We start from the raw sequence: 20,325 nt of genomic DNA, 5'->3' as shown, positions 1-20,325 counted from the left end.
TTACCCAAATTTTTTTAATAATTTGAATTAAATTGGTAAAAAGTTCAATGTAACGGGGAAAATGATACCAAAAAACTTTTAAGACTCAATTGAGTAAACTAAGTATAGTCCAAGGGGTAGATTCTGCATTAAGCTTAATAAAAATGGATTAAAAAAATATAAAATTGATAATTAAATGATTGCTTTGTAATTTTTAATAATAGAATGATCAAACGAAAAATATTGATAATCATATAAGTATTTATGCAGTTTACTTAAATTAATAATTTGAATATTTTTCTAATACTATAAAGACTCTATAAAAAGACGAAAATCAAAATATTTAATAATATGAAATTCCTAATTTGAATTAGGAAAGATATTAAAAAAAATTCAACGGAGGCAAGCATTAAATTCAAAAAGTGTAGGAGCAAAAAGAGTAATTCAATTAAAAATAAAATCATCACGTGAGTTGAGCATGACTCCATAGAAGGCATTTGAGTGTTAACAAAGACAAGTACGTCAGTAGAACAATTGGCAGCGTGCTTTTCAGATTCGATAAAAAAACCTAATTTCACCCTTCTCTTTAATTTCATCCCAATTTCTCTCTTCTAGATCCTGAAAGATAAGTTTTTTTTTTTAAAATCCTAAAAGAAAAGAAACACCGGATTTTATATTACATTGAAAATATAATCAATTTTGCTCATCAACCACTCTCTCACAAACATTCTCTTCTATTTTCCGTTTACTTTTATTTTTTTTCTAATTTTTTCTTTGTTTCCGATAACCTTGTCTTTGTTGAAAACTAGGGTTTGCTCTAATGGTGGGTTTCGTCTGTTGCAATTAGGCCGTGTCTGGGAGATTTTAATTTCTTCTGTAAGAGAAGTGCGGTTGTAGTGGCGTCCTAAATATATAATCTTGTGAGTATTCTCTATTTCTTTTCGCTGCAAGCCTTTTTTAATAGGTGCTAGTGAATTTTTTTATGAAAGGCTTCGATTAATTTTGGTGCCATTGTTTCATTTCTGAAGCTAGGGTTTGGAAAATTTTGGGCTGGAAGTGAATATATTACTGTTTGTTATCCCTTAATTTTCTTCGGTATTAGCTCCTTTTTTTTTGGGAGAAAGTGGAATTGTCTTGTATATTTATTTTGTCCAGGAAAATAAGGTTAAAAAAAACTATTTTCTGCTGGCAGAAGGCCTCTTTCTAAATCAATGCCTTTTTTCCGGGTCAGTTTTGGGAATTATTTTCTTTGCTGTGCTGCATTATTCAAATTGTTTAAACTAATAAGATTGTGCCTTTAGCTCCGTTATTCTTTTAGCTTATAAGTGTGACCTAACTTCATTTTGCAATTTAACATGTTTTCTTTGGACTTATTGGATCTCTTTTTTTCTGCATATGTTTTACAAGAATCATATCTTTTTTAGGTTTATGGTGAATGACTCTCAGGAATATGATGTTTTTTCGTAGGTTTTGAAGGTGAGATTTGTTTGGAAAAGATGTCATCAAAGTACCAAATACTTGACAATAGACCGATTGATCAATGGAAGGTTACTGAGTTGAAAGAAGAGCTTAAAAGGAGGAAATTGACAACTCGGGGCTTGAAGGAGGATTTGGTAAAACGTTTGGATGAAGCTCTTCGAATAGAGAGGGAAAATACTGAAAATGAGGAAGATAATGGTTTAAATTCTGATACACAGCCTATAGATGAGGGAGGGATTGAAAAGGTTATGTCGGATATTGCTGAGACAGTTAAAGATGTTGTGGATCATAGTGGAAGTGAGATCAAGAAGGAGAGTAGGGTGAAGGTTCAGGTTGACATTAATGAGAGTGCAGCTGCTTTGGGTCACGAAGGAGTTCTGGTAAGGGACAGCATGGTGCAAGAGGAGCTCATTGCTCAAGCTACCACTGTTCAGACTGAGATAACAGTTACCAAGGATGTGGTATCTGAGGTATCGATGGTTGGACAACCACAAGATTTGCAGAGCTCAGGACAAAACGAGGATGTGAATACTGATATCAAATTGGAGTCTGAGGATCCTAAGCTCCAGTTGGAGACTGAGGATCCAAAGGCCTGGTTGAAGAATGAGGACCCAAAGCCTCAGGTGCAGAATGAGAGTCCAAAGGCTGAAGAACCCAAGGGCGAGCTGGAGTGTGTGGGTTCAAAGCCTCAGCTGGAGAGTGATGATTTGAAGCCCCAACTGGACATTGAAGATTCGAAGGTGCACCCGGAGAATGATGATTCAAAAGCTGCACATGAGGATGACATGCGTGATTCTTCTGCTCCGAACATCCAGGTATCTGAGGTCAGCCCTAATTTAGGGTTTCAAGTAAAATCTGATTCTATTCCTACTGATTCTGTGTCAAATAATGAAAAGATTGAAATAAAGGATAACATAATTGCTGATAATGTCAAATTAGACCTAGATGTTATAAAGCCAGAGATGGTGGAACCACCATCCAGCAATGTTGTCCCAGGTAGTGGTGAATCACATCCAATGGATGTTGGAGGACCACCTGAGATCAAGGCACCTGTTGATGAAAGAGATGACAAGAATGCTACAAATGTAGACATGAGCAATAAAAATGATAGTGCAGAGATGGCATACTCAGAAAAATTAAATTTAGATAGAAGTTCTGGCGATGACTCTATGGAGGAGGATGTGCTTGAGAGTAAACAAATTGATTCTAAATATAGTACCGATGAAACGGGAGTAAAGAGAGAAAAAAATGGAGTACCTATTATCAAGGAGAAAAGTTATGTTCGTATTATAGGAGATGATTTATCTGCAGATAAAAAGAACGTCTTTGTTGAGAATAAGAGCGGTTCTTTTGTTCCTGCCGGAAAAAGAAAGCTTCATGGTAAGTGACGATGGCCTGGAATTGTTATTTATTTAGTTACTGTCCTTTCTTTGCATGTATGCATGCTTTTCCTTTACTGATAGCATTTTGAAGCTAAGGTGATTGGATACTAGTAGTGCTTGTACTTTAACAGACATGCTTAAGACAACTAATTTAAGTTGGGTTTTTGAAACTTGATCTGCTTAAGTTGTACATGTGGAATGTGATAACTTTGTTTTAATTTTTTGTATTCAATAGTTTCTACACTGTTTCCATGGAGCACTGCTTCTTTGGTTTTGATTTAATAATATATAGATATATATTATATTTATACTGGTTTTGGCTAGAAATTGGCATAATATTTGTTCTTTTACTTTTCTATATTGGTTTCGTACTTCCCGGAGCCCTGGACAGCAAAGTTTGTAGGCACATTTAATATTGAGCTTGCTGTGTTGCTGGGGGAATAAATTTTAGAATGCGAATCCTTTTTGAGAATGAAATCTGTTGTTTGCTTCTTAATAAATGGACAATTCTCACTTAACGAGCTGTCTGTACAGATCAGGAAACTGTTGAGAACAACGAGCTATCAAAAAGACGCAAATGGAACTCTGACAATATAAAAGTTCCAGAACATCAAGGTTCCAATCTTATCCCCACCAGCACACCTAAAGGCACAACTCAACCTACTGCTTTCAGACGCAACTTCTCTAGATCAGACTCAATGGCAAGTGAAGATACACCTAAGGAACGAGTTGGTGAGTTATCATCTCTCAGTCAAATGCTTCAAAATGAATGCTACTGAATGTGGCTTTAACATCTCAAAGGTTTTTGTTTGATCTTATTTTGCAGTTCCCCCTTCTCAAAAAGCTCCAACAACTTCCCTCAGAATTGATAATTTTGTTCGCCCTTTTACCTTGAAAGCTGTACAAGAATTTCTTGGGATAACTGGGACTGTAACGAGTTTCTGGATGGACCACATTAAGACCCATTGCTATGCCACAGTAAGACTTATTGCTTTCTTTGCATCTGCTTGACTTTAGTGATTTATGATTAATTATTCGTTTTGGCATTTTATATGTTGGGGTTATTCTATTGATCTAATCCACTTTGGGAATTACTTTGATGCAGTATTCTTCTGTAGAAGAAGCAATAGACACACGAAATGCTGTTTACAACCTGCAATGGCCACCTAATGGTGGACGTCTATTGGTGGCAGACTTTGTTGATCCACTGGAAGTTAAAACTCGGGTTGATGTTCCACCTCAGACTCCAACTACTCCTGGGACTTATGGTTCTACAGCTCCTCAAGCTCAACCTGCTTCTCAGCCCCAGCCTTCACCTCGTCAACAGATTTCTAGACCGCAGCTACCACCACCGCCTTTGTCTAACCCTACACCAGTTAGAGAACGGCTCCCTCTTCCGCCACTACCTCCTGAGAAACTAGATCCTCCTATTGTCACTCTGGATGATCTGTTTTGGAAAACCAAAGCAACTCCCCGGATCTATTATTTGCCATTGTCAGATGAACAAGTTGCAGCAAAGCAAGCAGAGAGGGCAGAAACATGAAGCCGTAGAGATCAGGCTGTAGTTTATGACTGGCTGTTGTTCCGGTTTTCTTATTGGTTGGTGTGTATGTTAGATACTGGTAAGAAAGTGTCACATAATTGCATCTTTGCAGGTCTGCAGGTTTTGCTTAATTTGAAGGAATTATTCATGCCATGAGGAGGGATCGTATCTGGTGATGGCTATCGGTTATCTGACAGCTACTTTGGGCTTGAGTTTTAAGTTCCATATAGCATTAGAATCCATCAAACTTAGAGCTCTCTTTTGTAATGGATTGTTGATTCTCTTTTGTCCGAGTTTAGTTCACTTTTATGCCTGATTTTGTAGAATCGAACTCTGGATGTTGTTTTCCTTGTGTTAGTTAAAAGAGTAGGGAGACTCCCCGGTATTATTATCATGTTCTCCAACTCGTTTGATGATTGTGTAGTTTCAGTTGGGGTTTTGTCATTTACTTTTGTGCAAATGTGCTTCTGAGTTTGGTGAGGGAATGACTCGGGATTGATAAGAATCTTCTCTCTCTCTCGCATGAATTTCATGTTTTCATTTTTGTGTCGCCGGCCAGTTTAGTTTGACATTGTTTTTGATAAGTGCTTTTGGAAACTGGTGCTAGAAAGTATTTTAAGAGTTGAATATCAGTGAAGTGCGATATCTATATTTGGACGTATCAATTTTTGTATCGGAAATTTATTTATTTTTCCCTTCTAAAATTAACCAAAATTGAGCCTTACTCAACCCTTTCAACTTTTTAATAATGAAGACTTATACTCTTGCATTAGTGGTGCTTGAACTTGAGATGTTAAAGAATAACAATAAATTCCTTAATCATTGAGATAATTATATTTGTGTTGTTTATAATTTTTTTAATGTGAAGAAAGAGAAGATTTTTTCTTAAATATAATAAAATTATTTTTAATATTAAAATTTAAGTAAAATAATATTATCAATAATAAATTCTTCAACTATTTCACTAAATGTGTTCGTTATTAAATTTTTAAAATTTTAATTTTGACAATGACTATTTTAAATATTTTAAACAATTAAATTTTATAAAATATATATTTAAAAATTATTTGAGGTAAAGATTTTAAAACATATATTTTTCATATTTTTATTAATAATAAATATAATGAGTTAAAATTAAAAAAAGTAATTACAAAGAAAATCAACAATGAATAGATTTAATGAGATAAACGGAAATATTAGAATTAATTATAAAATATAAAAACAAATAAGAGTCAATTTAGGATTAAATTGAACTAAAAAAATGAGAGATTTGACTTTTTTTTTTATTAAAACCAAAGTCATTTTTTGTTGAAAAGTGCCATGTGGTGCGATCTTATTGATCAAATATTTTTTTATCCGTTTGAATAAAACGAGTAAAAGAATTAAATGTTAAGAGGAAAAATAATATAAAAAATAATTTAGGGGACCACTCAATAAAATAACTAAAGTCGAAGGGGAACATTGTGTTTTTTTTAATTAAGATAAGGTCGGAGTACAACGTGCTTTAAGCCTAATAAAAATAAATAAAAAGATAAAATTGATAAATTAAGTAATTATTTTGTAATTTTTGATAGTTAGACGATAAAAGAAAAAAATATTTAGGCAATTAAGTATTTTTATACTTTACCCAAACTAGGGGTGGGAATAGGCCAGGCCAGACCAGGCTTTAATAGGCCTGGGCCTGACCTACAATGATTTGTGGCCTGTCAAAGGCTTTTATTTAGGCCTGGCCTGGGCCTGTTTAAAAGTCTGGCCTGTTTGAAAGCCTGTTTAACAATAAACATTTAATATTTTCAGTTTAGCCATTAATTTTAGAGTAAAATCACTATTAAGTCACTCTAACTTAGTATATTTTACAAAGTAGTCACTCTAAATAGGTCGGCCTATCAGGCTTATAAGGCTTTTTAATAGGCCTAAGTCTGGCCTGTTTAGTTAAATAAGCTTTTAAAAAGGCCTGGGTCTGACCTGTTTAGTTAAATAGGCCAGGCCAGACCAGGCTTTATACAGGCCAGGCCCAGGCCCCTGTAGGCCGGCCTGGCCTATTCCCACCCCTAACCCAAACTAATAATTTGAATTTTTTGTGATATTGGGAATTTTTTTAATTTCAACAATGTTTTGAGTCTAAAAATATTATACCTTACTTTCCTTTTGGATTCTATATAAAAAAACTGAAATTTAAAATATTTAATATTTAACATGAATTCGTAAAATCAGGAAAGATAAAAAAATCATTAAAAAAAAGAACTCTACAAAGGCAAGCATAAAATTCAAAAAGTTTAGGGGCAAAAAATATAACTAAGTTAAAAATTAAATGGTGAACTATAAGGATGATCTCTTATATTTTAGTCTGTTTGATTTTGGTCATCAATTTAAAAAAAGAGTGTTTTTAGTTTCTTATGTTATCGGTCCATTTGATTTTAGCTATTCGACCATTAAATCCCATTAACCCATAAATAGAAGTCTAAGTTGACAATTAAAAATAAAAATAAAAAATCCACCTTTTTTTCTCATTCTTCTTCGCTTCTTCTTCTTCCACTCTTCGTTGCTACAAGTACTTGTACTAAAAGTGGCGTGATTGGAACACTTCCAGGAAATACCTCCGCAACCACCTTCTGGTCATCTACTTTAAGTTTAATTGGAAGTAAGGAAGTTCGGTTTTGTTGTGGCAAAACTATGCATTATTACCTCCATAGAAGAATTACTTTTGAGTCGAGATCCTTCTTCATGTGATAATGTCTCTAACTTCTAACTTGTCAATACTTGATGATTGTTGCAGTAAATTGACATACAAATGAACATCGTCCACGAAGCTTGCACATAAGCAAAATTTGATCCCAAGAGAATAAATAGTTGAAATAAAGATACATTTTAATGATGAGAAAAAGGTTGACTTTAAAACAAATATTCATATTAGAAATAAAATAAGACATTTAAAATTTAATGTGAAGTTTCAGTTAACCTCCATCATATTACCACAATGAATATTAATGACTACATATGAATATTATTCAACTATGTATTTATGTATTTATTTATACATGCATTGCATTTTATCTATATTTTTAATTTTCTGACTGCCGGAGGTCTTCCACGGAAGCTACTCTCAACCTAGCGTTGGGGGCAACCTACTACCCTACCTCCCCCTTACCCCATTGCATATGGGAATTGGGTTTTGTTGTTGTTGTATATTACCACAATGAATGTTATGGAACTATGGCATCCAAATTAATAATTGTTGAAATTCAGGCCATTTCTGTGCAATTAATGCACCGAATGGCAAATGTCAAAAAGGGTGGCTTTGTGTTGAAAATTAGCAATGGTAGAAATGCACATTTAGTCATTGTAATTTAGGGTATTTACAAATTAGTCCTTAAGCTTCAACTATAAATACCCTAGCTCATTTAGCTTCAAAATCATCCCAAAGCATTCTAGCTTTCTTCTAATACTAGAGAATTTAGAGAGTTTCTTGAGAATTGTTTTTCTCCTTTTTATCAAGACAGAATTATCATTGTTTTCTCCTTGGTAGATAGAGAAAAGTTGTAATTCCTATTTTCTCATAGTGAAATTCTTCTATCGTTGCCCGTTATTTTTACCCTATATTATTTAGGGGTTTTCCACGTAAATTTTGTGTCTCTTTTATCTTCATTTTTTATTTTCTCAAATTATCAGTTGTGATTTTGCTCTATCCGATAGCCGTCTTACGCAACAATTGGTATCCGAGCCAGATTAAAGTGTGTAATATCTGCTTATTATCTTTGTGGTTGCCACCAAAAGTTGGATCCTCTAACATAAGAAAGTAATAAATTATTACCCATTCTTTAAAGGTTCCAAAGAACAATTCACAATAGTGAAATAGTGGGAGCTATCCGTAATAGAAGCTATGGCAACGAAATTTGATATTGAAAAATTCAATGGAAGAAATTTCTCATTGTGGAAATTGAAGATGAATGTCATCCTGAGGAAAGACGATTGTCTAGAAGTTATCAGTGAAAGGCCGGTGGATTTCACAGATGACAACAAATGGATCGAAATGGACGGGAATGCTATGTCAAACTTTCATCTAGCATTAGCAGATGAAGTATTTTCAAGCATCGAGGAAAAGAAGACAACTAAGGAGATATGTGATCATCTCACCAAACTGTACGAGGCCACATCGCTGCACAATAAAATTTTCCTTAAGAGAAAATTGTACACTCTCTATATGTTAGAATCTACTTCAGTGACGGAGCACTTAAACACATTGAACACGTTATTTTCTCAGCTTACATCCTTAAGATGTACAATAGGAGAACAAGAACGAGCTGAACTTCTACTTCAAAGTCTACCTGATTCGTATGATCAACTCATCATCAACTTGACAAATAGTAATGTCACTAGTTTAGTCTTCGATGACGTTGCAACTGCTATTCTACAAGAAGAAAATCGGTGCAAGAACAAGGAAGACAACAAGAAAATCTGCAACAAGCAGAAGTGTTGACAACGATGAGAGGGAGATCAACAGAACGTGGCCAAAGCAGCAGTCACAAATATGGTAGATCGAAGTCGAGGAGCAAGAAGAATTTAAAGTGTTACAACTGTGGAAAGAATGGTCACTTGAAGAAGGATTGTTGGAGTCTAAATAAAAACTCCAATCCACAAGGCAATACCGCAAACACTTCAGATGATGGAGATACTCTATGCTGTGAAGCGTCAACCACAGTGGAAGGCAGATAAAGATTTGCAGATATATGGCTCAATGATTCTGGAGCAACATATCACATGACCTCAAGAAGAGAATGGTTCTATCATTATGAACCTCTCTCAGGAGGATCTGTGTATAATTGCAATGATCATGCCTTAGAGATCATTGGCGTGAGAACCATCAAATTGAAGATGTATGATAAAACCATTAAAGTTGTCCGAGATGTGCGGCACGTGAAAGGCCTGAAGAAAAATTTATTATCCTACGGATTGTTGGATAATAATGCAAGCAAGATTGAAACACAGAAAGGAATCATGAAGGTGTTCCGTGGAGCGTATGTGGTGCTGAAAGGCGAAAAGATAGCTGTAAACTTGTACATGCTGAAGGGAGAGACTTTGCTAGAAGCAGAAGCCTCTGTTGCCTCATGTAGTTCAGATTCTACAATGATATGGCATCAGAAACTTGGACACATGTCAGAACAAGGAATGAAAGTCCTTATGGAGCAAAAACTACTTCCAGGCTTAACAAAGATATCAATTCCTTTGTGTGAGCATTGTATAACAAGTAAGCAATACCGGTTGAAATTCAACACATCAAATTCTAGAGGTAAAAGTGTTCTAGAATTGGTTCACTCTGACGTATGGCAAGCACCAGTTTTATCCCTAGACGGAGCAAAATACTTTGTCTCATTTATTGATGACTACTCCAAGAGATGTTGGGTGTACCCTATTAAGAAGAAGTCAGATGTGTTTTCAACTTTCAAAAACTTCAAAGCGCTGGTGGAACTTGATTCTGGAAATAAGATCTAGTGTTTCAGAACAGATAATGGAGGAGAATATACAAGTAAAACATTTGATGACTTTTGCAGGAAAGAAGACATCAAAAGACAGTTCACAGTGGCGAACACTCCTCAACAAAATGGAGTGGCAGAGGGATGAATATAACATTGTTAGAAAGAACAAGAGCAATGTTGAGGGATACAGACCTAGAAAAATCATTCTGGGTAGAAGCAGTCAATACCGCCTGTTATTTGGTGAATCGAGCTTCATCAACTGCAATAGAGCTGAAGACACCAATGGAGATGTGGACTGGAAAACCAGCTGATTATTCAAACCTCCATGTATTTGGAAGTATAGTGTACGTGATGTACAACTCCCAAGAAATTTCAAAGCTAGATCCAAAATCCAGGAAATGCAAATTCTTGGGGTATGCTGATGGTGTAAAGGGGTTTCGCTTGTGAGATCCCACTGCCCGCAAAGTGATCATCAGCAGGGATGTTATCTTTGTAAAAGATAAGCTACAAAGAAAAGAAGATGATGATAGCGCTGAAAAGTCAGAGACTACACAGATACATGTGGAAAAGGAGTTTGAACAAAAAGATTCTTCTGAAGCAGAACCAACACATGATGAATAAGAACTAGAGAGTTCTGAAGCTCCAACAACTCGTCAATCAGATCGTGTGAGAAGACGTCCCAATTGGCACTCAGATTATGTTATAGAAGGTAATATTGCATACTGCCTTTTAATAGAGGATGGTGAGCTATCAACATACCAGGAGGCAATAAATAGCTCAGATGCTTCACTATGGATAATGGCGATGCAAGAGGAAATTGAAGCCCTTCATAAAAATAATACATGAGACCTTGTGCCACTACCACAAGGAAGAAAGCCAATTGGTAACAAAAGGGTCTTCAAAATCAAGTGAAATGGTGACGATCAAGTGGAGAGGTATCGTGCAAGATTGGTGGTAAAAGGATATGCTCAAAAAGAATGTATTGATTTCAATGAAATATTTTCTCATGTGGTTCGACTAACAACAGTTCAAGTAGTTTTGGCAATGTGTGCTACATTGAATTTACATCTAGAGCAGCTAGATGTTAAAATAACTTTTCTTCATGGAAATCTTGAAGAAGAAATTTATATGCTCCAGCCTGAAGGTTTTGAAGAAAAAGAAAAGAAGAACTTTGTTTGCAGGTTGAACAAATCTCTGTACGGTCTAAAGTAGGCGCCGAGGTGTTGGTATAAGAGATTTGATTCCTTCATTATGTGCCTTGGATACAACAGACTTAATGCGAACCCTTGTGCTTATTTCAAGAGGTCTGGTGATAACGATTTTGTTATATTGTTGTTGTATGTGGATGACATGTTAGTTGTAGGACCCACCAAAGATCATATTGAAGAATTGAAGGCACAACTGGCTAGGGAATTTGAAATGAAGGACTTGAGATCAGCAAACAAGATTCTAGGGATGCAAATTCACCGAGACAGAAGTAATAGGAAGATTTGGCTTTCACAAAAGAATTACTTGAAGAAGAACTTGTCACGATTCAGTATGCAAGATTGTAAGCCAATTTCTACCCCTCTTCCTATTAACTTCAAATTATCCTCCAGTATAAGTCCTAACAATGAAAAAGAGAGGATGTAGATGTATCGAGTACCGTATGCATCAGCAGTGGGAAGTTTAATGTTCGCTATGATATGAACAACACCAGACATTGCACAAACAGTGGGAGTGATTAGTCGTTACATGGCGAATCCAGGCAAAGAGCATTGGAATACAGTAAAGAGGATCCTGAGATACATCAAAGGGACCTCAAATATTGCATTATGTTACGGAGGATCAAACTTACTAATCAATTGGTATGTAGATTCTGACTATGCAGGGGATTTGGTTAAAAGCAAATCTACTACAGGATATGTGTTCAAAATTGCTGGTAGAGCTATAAGCAGGGTTTCAAAATTGCAGTCAGTTGTGGCTACGTCCACAACAGAAGCAGAATATGTAGCAGCTACACAAGCCAGTAAAGAAGCAATTTGGTTGAAGATGCTATTGGAGGAGCTTGGACACAATCAAGAGTATGTCTCTCTGTTTTGTGGCAGTCAAAGTGCCTTGCATCTAGCAAGGAATCCATCATTTCATTCAAGAACAAAACACATACGAGTACAGTACAATTTAATTCGTGAAAAGGTGGAAGAAGGGACGGTAGATATGCAACAAATCCATACCAAAGAGAACATAACAGATTTCTTGACAAAGGTGATAAATACTGATAAGTTTACTTGGTGTCGATCCTCTTGTGGTCTGTCAGAAACGTAAGCAACATGAAGGTACAAGGTAGGAAGAATGGTGTGAAGATATGATTGTTCCAATCAAATCTTCAAGTGGGAGATTGTTGAAAGTCAGGCCATTTCGGTGCAATTAATGCATCGAATGGCAAATGTCAAAAAGGGTGGCTTTGTGTTGAAAATTAGCAATGGTAGAAATGCATATTTAGTCATTATAATTTAGGGTATTTATAAATTAGTCCTTAAGCTTCAACGATAAATACCTAGCTCATTTAGCTTCAAAATCATCCCAAAGCATTCTAGTTTTCTTCCAATACTAGAGAATTTAGAGAGTTTCTTGAGAGTTGTTTTTCTCTTTTTTATCAAGAGATAATTATCATTGTTTTCTCCTTGGTAGATAGAGAGAATTTATAATTCATATTTTCTCATAGTGAAATTCTTCTATCGTTGCCTGTGGTTTTTACCCTATATTATTTAGGGGTTTTCCACGTAAATTTTGTGTCTCTTTTATCTTCATTTTTTATTTTCTCAAATTATCAGTTGCGATTTTGCTCTATCCGATAGCCGTCTTCCGCAACAATAATCAAGGTTATGAATTGAGTTGCAAGAATTCTAAACAAAAAAATTCCCATCATTTCATGTATGTCCAACCTATAATTTACTGATGAAATCCAACTACGATGATGGTTAACTAATGTCTACGTTAAAAAATCAACGAAATTGGTTAAAGCGATAAGTAGTTTGATCTCACTTAAGCAAGTTTCGAGTTCGATGTCTTGTGTATGTAGAAAATTATAGTTGAGATATTCTCCCACCAAAATTAGGTATGCAACACGGATCGATCTAAACTAGTCAGGGAAAAAACCCGTGGAATCGGGAGGGTAACCAAAAAGTCTACATTCAAACATAAAAAATCAAAAAATTTACCTTTTAACAAACTGGAATGATGTTTATTCAAACATGTTCCTCCCTTAAGAAGTTCATGAGAATAAATCAGAACTTCAAAACAAGGAGAAACACTTCAACCAAATATAATAATCACCATACCTAAACTGTGAGATGCAACTTTCTGCCACACTATTTGGATGCAATACCCTCTCTTTCAAGAAACAACCATAGTGTTTTATCATTAACGTGTTTTACCAAATTACTTATACCCTTCTCAAATGTTTCTAAGGACAGTAGAATATGTTAATAGGGCAGGAAAATAAAAAAGAGGTAACCTGACGCAACTTATCTAGAGCACCCCTCGTATCAAAGGTTTCATTTCTCGCATAAAAAAATTGAATTTCGCTTATGCACAAGCTTCATAGGCGTTAGGTTCATTCGTATGTCAGTTTGTTGTAACAGTCTTCAAGTGTTGATAAGTCATAAATTAAAGACATTAAAAAGAATCTCGACTCGAAAGTAATTCTTCTATGGATGTAAGAATGCTTAGCTTTGCCACAAAAAAACCAGAGTTTCCCACTTCCCATTAAACTTAAAGCAGACGACCAGAAGGTAGTTATGGAGGTACTTCTCGGAAGTGTTACAGTCATGCCAATTTTGATGCACGTGATCAAGAATTTAAATAGCATTCACGGTCATGTTTTTAGCCGCGTCGCGTTTATTACGGTCGTGAATTTTTTTAAATGTCGCACAACTTACCCTAAAATGAATAAATTAAATATAATTAAAATAAAATTATAAAATTTAAATTGTAGAAATTTAGATTACTGAAATTAAGATTAAATTAAATAAAAATTAAAGTTTACATTTTAAACTATAGATTAAATTATAAATTCTAAAAGTGGGAGGGATATCAAATTAATATATCTTTTAAAATTGTATTTTAAAAATTATTTTAAAAAATAAAAGAAATAAACCAACTACCCCTCCTCCTTCCTCCCCCTCCTGGCGATTTCATTGTCTGAAACAAAAAATATTATGCTTTCACTCTCAACTCCCCCTCCCCTTCCTCCTCCCCCAACCTTTCATTTTTTGAAACAAAGAAAAAATTGCGGTAGGAATCACGGTTGGAATAACGCTTATAGCGTCCCGTGATCGACGCAATCCGCCGTTAACCGTTAAATTACGTGCACGACATACAGCTATTGGTGTGAATTCGTTACCTACCGCAAAAATCATGAAAACCGTTTTCGGATGGCGGCGCTATCGCAATATCACGACCGCTATCGCATTTTCGATCCGCAACTTGAAACTCTGCTCGTGATGGCTAAGAGTGGAAGAAGAAAGAGAAAAAAACTCTAATTTCTTTTTTTTAATTATCAATTCAAGCTTCCGTTAATAATTTTACGAGAATTAACGATCGAATGATTAAAACTGAATAAATCAAAAATATAAGACTAAAAGTACTTTTTTATGAACCGATGATGAAAATCAAATGGACCGATAATATAAGCGACCACCCATATAATTTACCAAAAATAAAATCATCACGTGAGTTAAGCATGACTCTATAAAAAAATAATGAGGATAATTTAGGCATTCGAGGTCTAACAAAAATAAATACGTCACTAGAACAATTGGCATCGAGAGTCGATAAAAGTTGAGGGAGCACATGTTTCTTAAAACCCTAATTTCATCTCTTCTAAATCCTAAAAGAAAATTTCTTAAAAAATCCTAAAAGAAAAGAAGTACCGGATTTTATATTACATTAAAAATAAAATCAGTTTTGCTCATCATCCACTCTCTAACAAACATCTTCTATTTTCCGTTTGCTTTTTTATATATATTTTCTTATTCTTTTTTCTTTGTTTCCGATAACTTTGTCTTTGTTGAAAACTAGGGTTTGCTCTAATGGTGGGTTTCGTCTGTTGCAATTAGGCCGTTTCTTGGAATTTTTCATTTCTCCTGGAACGGAAGTGCGGTTGTAGTTGCTTCCTAAATATATAATCCTGTGAGTATTCTCTATTTCTTGTCGCTGCAAGACTTTTTTAATGGGTGTTAGTGACTTTTTTTTAAAGGCTTCGATTAATTCTTGGTGCCATTGTTTCATTTCTGAATCTAGGGTTTGGAAAATTTTGGGCTGGAAGTGAATATATTACTGTTTGTCATGCCTTAATTTTCTTCGGTATTAGCTCTTATTTTGGGAGAAAGTGGAATTTTCTTGTATAGTTATTTTGTCCAGGAAAATAAGGTTAAAAAAAGTACTATTTTGTGGTGTCAAGAGGCCATTTCTAACTCAGTGCCTTCTTTTTTTCTTTTCTGGTTCATTTCTGGAAATTATTTTCTTTGCTGTGCTGCATTATTCAAATTGTTTAAAATGTTAAGATTGTGCCTTTAGCTCCGTTATTGCTTTTAGCTTATAAGTTTGATCTACCTTCATTTTGCAATTGAACATGTTTTCTGTGGACTTGGTGGTTCTCTTTTTTTACTGCACATGTTTTGCAAGAATCATATCTTTTTTAGGTTTATGGTGAATGACTCTCAGTAATATGATGTTTTCTGGTTTTGAAGGTGATATTTGTTTGGAAAATATGTCATCAAAGTACCAAATACTTGACAATAGACCGATTGATCAATGGAAGGTTACTGAGTTGAAAGATGAACTTAAGAGGCGGAAATTGACAACTCGGGGCTTGAAAGAGGATTTGGTAAAACGTTTGGACGAAGCGCTTCGAATAGAGAGGGAAAATACTGAAAACGAGGAAGACAATGGTTTAAATTCTGATCCCCGGACAATAGATGAGAGTGGGGTTGAAAAGGTGATGCTGGATACTGCAGAGACAGTTAAAGATGTTGTGGATCATAGTGGAAGTGAGATCAAGAAGGAGAGTGGGGTGAAGGTTCAGGTTGACATTAATGAGAGTGCAGCTGCTTTGGGTCACGAAGGAGTTCAGGGAAGGGACAGCATGGTGCAAGAGGAGCTCATTGCTCAAGCTACCACCGTTCAGACTGATATAACAGTTACCAAGGATGTGGTATCTGAGGTACCAATAATTGGACAAGCTTTGCAGAGCTTAGGACAAAACGAGAATGTGAATATTGATATCAAATTGGAGTATGAGGATCCTAAGCTCCAATTGGAGACTGAGGATCCAAAGGCATTGTTGAAGAATGAAGGCCCAAAGCATCAGGTGGAGAGTGAGGGTCCAAAGGCTGAAGAACCCAAGGGCGAGCTGGAGTGTGTGGGTTCAAAGCCTCGAGTGGAGAGTGATGATTTGAAGTCCCTACTGGACATTGAAGATTCGAAGGTGCATCCGGAGAATGATGATTCAAAAGCTGCACATGAGGATGACATGCGTGATTCTTCTGCTCCGAACATCCAGGTCTCTGAGGTCAGCCCTAATTTAGGGTTTCAAGTAATATCTGATACTATTCCTACTGATTATGTGTCAAATAATGAAAATATTGAAATAAAAGGATAACATAATTGCTGATAATGTCAAACTAGACCAAGATGTTATAAAGCCAGATATGCTGGAACCATCATCCAGCAATGTTGTCCCAGTTAGTGGTGAAGCACATCCAATGGATGTTGAAGTGCCACCTGAGATAAAGGCACCTTTTGATGAGAGAGATGACAAGAATATTACAAATGTAGACATGAGCAATAAAAATGATAGTGCAGAGATGGCATACTCGGAAAAATTAAATTTAGATAGAAGTTCTGGCGATGACTCTATGGAGGAGGATGTGCTTGAGAGTAAACAAATTGATTCTAAATATAGTACTGATGAAACTGGAGTAAAGAGTGAAAAAAATGGAGCACCCATTATCAAGGAGAAAAGTTCTGTTCGTGTTATAGGAGATGATTTATCTGCAGATAAAAAGGACATCTTTGTTGAGAATAAGAGCTGTTCTTTTGTTCCTGCCGGAAAAAGAAAGCTTCTTGGTAAGTGACGATGGCCTGCATTTTTTATTTACTGCCCTTTCTTTGCATGTATGCATGCTTTAACTTTACTGATTTCATTTTGAAGCTAAGGTAATGGGATATTAGTAGTGCTTGTACTTTTACAGGCATGCTTAAGACAACTAATTTAAGTTGGTTAAAGTTGTACATGTGGAATGTGATAACTTTGTTTTAATTTTTTGTATTCGATAGTTTATACACTGTTTCCATGTAGCACTGCTTCTTTGGTTGTGAGGTTAATAATATATATTATTTATTTATATTGGTTTTGGCTAGAAATTGGCATAATATTTCTTCTTTCACTTTTCTATATTGGTTTCGGACTTCCCGGTGCCCTGGACAGCAAAGTTTTTTTTTGGATAGAAATATTATTAGGCCTCATTAAAAAACCCCTTCATACCCCTCCATGTTACAGCAGTAACATGAAGGACATTGGAAGGAGGAAAAGAGTGCCTATGAATTTTATTAATCAGAACAATAATACAGTCAGTTCCTAACAACTTTCTGTTACAACATAACACTGAAAACAAAACACCCTACAGAAATACAAACAACTCACAATAACATAACAACCCAAACACATAACCTATAATCAACCTATACCATCTTTAGCTAACTTATCCGCTTCCCAATTAGCAGCTCTTAGGGTATGCCTTATTATAATATCCTGTCCTTCCACAAGTGAAGCTATATCTTTCACCAAAGACTCAAACATAGGGGTACAGATAGCCGGATTTTTAATCCACTTCAATGCAGTACTAGAATCCGATTCGAGAATAATCCTTCGAATTGGGACAGATCCTATTTCTTCAATAAGAAGCAACCCTCTTTTGATAGCCAATAACTCTGCAAGGATAGGAGGACCACCCCCAACCTTCTCTGAAAATGAACCAAGCAGCATACCTTTGCTATCCCTGATCAATCCACCTATTACCCCTTTATCCCATCCCTTCACCATCGCACCATCTACATTAAGTTTAACGAACCCCTCAGGAGGAGGAACCCACCAAGATGAAGAATAACAACCCTTTTTCTGTCTTCCCACTAGATCTGCTAGTTTAATATCACCCACTAAGGAATCAAAAGGAATATGCACATCTTTAAATCTAGCCCCAAACCAAGAAGCAATTCTAAATCGAACAAGGAAGAACAACAACGCAAAATCCACCTTCCCTTTCTGAAAAATTATCTCATTTCTACACTTCCAAACCGACCACAAAACCGCCCTTGGAATGAATTTCCAAATAATGGAGCCCGGAACTAAATCATCCCACAGAATGATGAATGCAATCAAATTCATTGGAACCACAAAAGAAACATTCCAAGAAATCAAGAATCTAGACCACAAACCCCATACCACCTCATAGTGCAAAAAAAGATGAGAAACCGACTCCACAAACTTACCACACATTGGACACAAGGGGTCATCAATCCCTGCCACTCCTCGCTTCAACAGTTCCTCCTTAACCGCCACTCTCTGATGTGCAACCTGCCAAACAAAAGTTTCCACACGGGGCGGTGCTACCCCCTACCCATACACGACTTTCCCAAGTACCATCATTCCCCTCATTACCAACCCAATCAAGAAAATTCTTGATGCATGATTTAGCTGAAAAACAGCCCTCTCCATTCCCTGTCCATACCCAGCAGTCTTCTTCCAAAGATGACAAAGTGGTGCTGTTCAACAAAGAAATAAGCTGTAACCATTCTGGACAGCAAAGTTTATAGGCACATTTAATATTGAGCTTGCTTTGTTGTTGAGGGAATAAATTTTAGAATGCAAATTCTTTTTGAGAATGAAATCTGTAGTTTGCTTCTTGATAAATGGACAATGCTAACTTAACAAGCTGTCTGCACAGATCAGAAAACTGTTGAGAACAGTGAGCTATCAAAAAGGCGCAAATGGAACTCTGACAATATAAAAGCTCCAGAACATCAAGGATCTAATCTTGTCCCCGCCACCATACCTAAAGGCACAACTCAACCTACTGCTTTCAGACGTAACTTCTCTAGATCAGATTCAATGGCAAGCGAAGATACACCTAAGGAACGAGTTGGTGAGTTATCATATCTCAGTCAAATGCTTCAAAATGAATTCTACTGAATGTGGCTTTAACATCTCAAAGGTTTTTATTTGATCTTATTTGGCAGTTCCCCCTTCTCAAAAAGCTCCAACAAGTTCCCTCAGAATTGATAATTTTGTTCGCCCTTTTACCTTGAAAGCCGTACAAGAATTTCTAGGGAAAACTGGGACTGTAACGAGCTTCTGGATGGACCACATTAAGACCCATTGCTATGTCACAGTAAGACTTATTGCTTTCTTTCCATCTGCTCGACTTTTGTGGTTTATGATTAATTATTCGTTTTGGCATTTTATATGTTGAGGTTATTCTATTCGTCTAATCCACTTTGGGAATTACTTTGATGCAGTATTCTTCTGTAGAAGAAGCAATAGACACACGAAATGCTGTTTACAACCTGCAATGGCCACCTAATGGAGGACGTCTATTGGTGGCAGACTTTGTTGATCCACTGGAAGTTAAAACTCGGGTTGATGTTCCACCTCAGACTCCAACTACTCCTGGGACTTATGGTTCTACAGCTCCTCAAGCTCAACCTGCTTCTCAGCCCCAGCCTTCACCTCATCAACAGATTTCTAGACCGCAGCTACCACCACCTTCTGCACTTCCACCACCACCGCCACCGCCTTTGTCTAACCCTCCACCAGTTAGAGAACGGCTCCCTCTTCCGCCACCACCTCCTGAGAAACTAGATCCTCCTATTGTCACTCTGGATGATCTGTTTTGGAAAACCAAAGCAACTCCCCGGATCTATTATTTGCCATTGTCGGATGAACAAGTTGCAGCAAAGCAAGCAGGAGAGGGCAGAAACATGAAGCAGTAGAGATCAGGCTGTAGTTTATGACTGGCTGTTGTTCCTGTTTTCTTATTAGTTGGTCTGTATGTTAGATACTGGTATGAAAGTGTCACATAATTGCATCTTTGCAGGTCTGCAGGTTTGGTTCAATTTGAAGGAATTATCGATGCCATGCAGAGGGAACGTATCCGGTGATGGGTATCGGTTGTCTGACAGCTACTTTGGGCTTGAGTTTTAAGTTCCATATAGCATTAGAATCCTTCAAACTTAGAGCTCTCTTTTGTAATGGATTGTTGATTCTCTTTTTTTTCCCGAGTTTAGTTCACTTTTATGAACCTGATTTTGTAGAATCTTACTTATTCTGGATGTTGTTTTGGACGGAGACTCCCTGGTTTTAATATAATCTCAAACTCATTTTATGTATTTGTTGATTGTCTCGCATGAATTTGTTTCGGATGATTAT

General features: G+C 36.2%; 2 protein-coding genes across 4 annotated transcripts; both read left to right on the top strand.

Annotated features, from left to right (window-relative positions):
* Window positions 1-746: 746 nt before the first annotated feature.
* On the top strand, window positions 747-19,963 carry LOC120122409 (apoptotic chromatin condensation inducer in the nucleus-like). 2 transcript variants are annotated; one of them, XM_039141528.1, is made up of 6 exons: window positions 747-899; window positions 1,447-2,838; window positions 3,375-3,572; window positions 3,667-3,818; window positions 3,946-4,390; window positions 4,428-4,823. In XM_039141528.1, the coding sequence occupies exons 2-5, from the start codon at window positions 1,476-1,478 to the stop codon at window positions 4,381-4,383; spliced, it is 2,151 nt and encodes a 716-aa protein (XP_038997459.1). In that variant the 5' UTR covers window positions 747-899; window positions 1,447-1,475; the 3' UTR covers window positions 4,384-4,390; window positions 4,428-4,823. The 2 variants fall into 2 exon arrangements, with proteins under 2 accessions (XP_038997459.1, XP_038997458.1); XM_039141527.1 differs by lacking the exon at window positions 4,428-4,823 and adding an exon at window positions 19,638-19,963 and having other exon boundaries at window positions 750-899; window positions 3,946-4,167.
* On the top strand, window positions 14,879-16,681 carry LOC120122411 (cell division cycle and apoptosis regulator protein 1-like). Of its 2 annotated transcripts, none has more exons than XM_039141530.1 (3): window positions 14,879-15,029; window positions 15,564-16,401; window positions 16,527-16,681. In XM_039141530.1, the coding sequence occupies exons 2-3, from the start codon at window positions 15,568-15,570 to the stop codon at window positions 16,539-16,541; spliced, it is 849 nt and encodes a 282-aa protein (XP_038997461.1). In that variant the 5' UTR covers window positions 14,879-15,029; window positions 15,564-15,567; the 3' UTR covers window positions 16,542-16,681. The 2 variants fall into 2 exon arrangements, with proteins under 2 accessions (XP_038997461.1, XP_038997460.1); XM_039141529.1 differs by having other exon boundaries at window positions 15,564-16,410.
* Window positions 19,964-20,325: the final 362 nt, after the last annotated feature.

The sequence above is a fragment of the Hibiscus syriacus genome, unplaced genomic scaffold (assembly GCF_006381635.1).
Source record: "Hibiscus syriacus cultivar Baekdansim isolate YM2019G1 unplaced genomic scaffold, ASM638163v2 tig00110387_pilon, whole genome shotgun sequence".
NCBI lineage: Eukaryota > Viridiplantae > Streptophyta > Magnoliopsida > Malvales > Malvaceae > Hibiscus > Hibiscus syriacus.
Note: the sequence above shows the minus strand (reverse complement) of the source record. Positions and strands in the feature narration are given on the sequence as shown.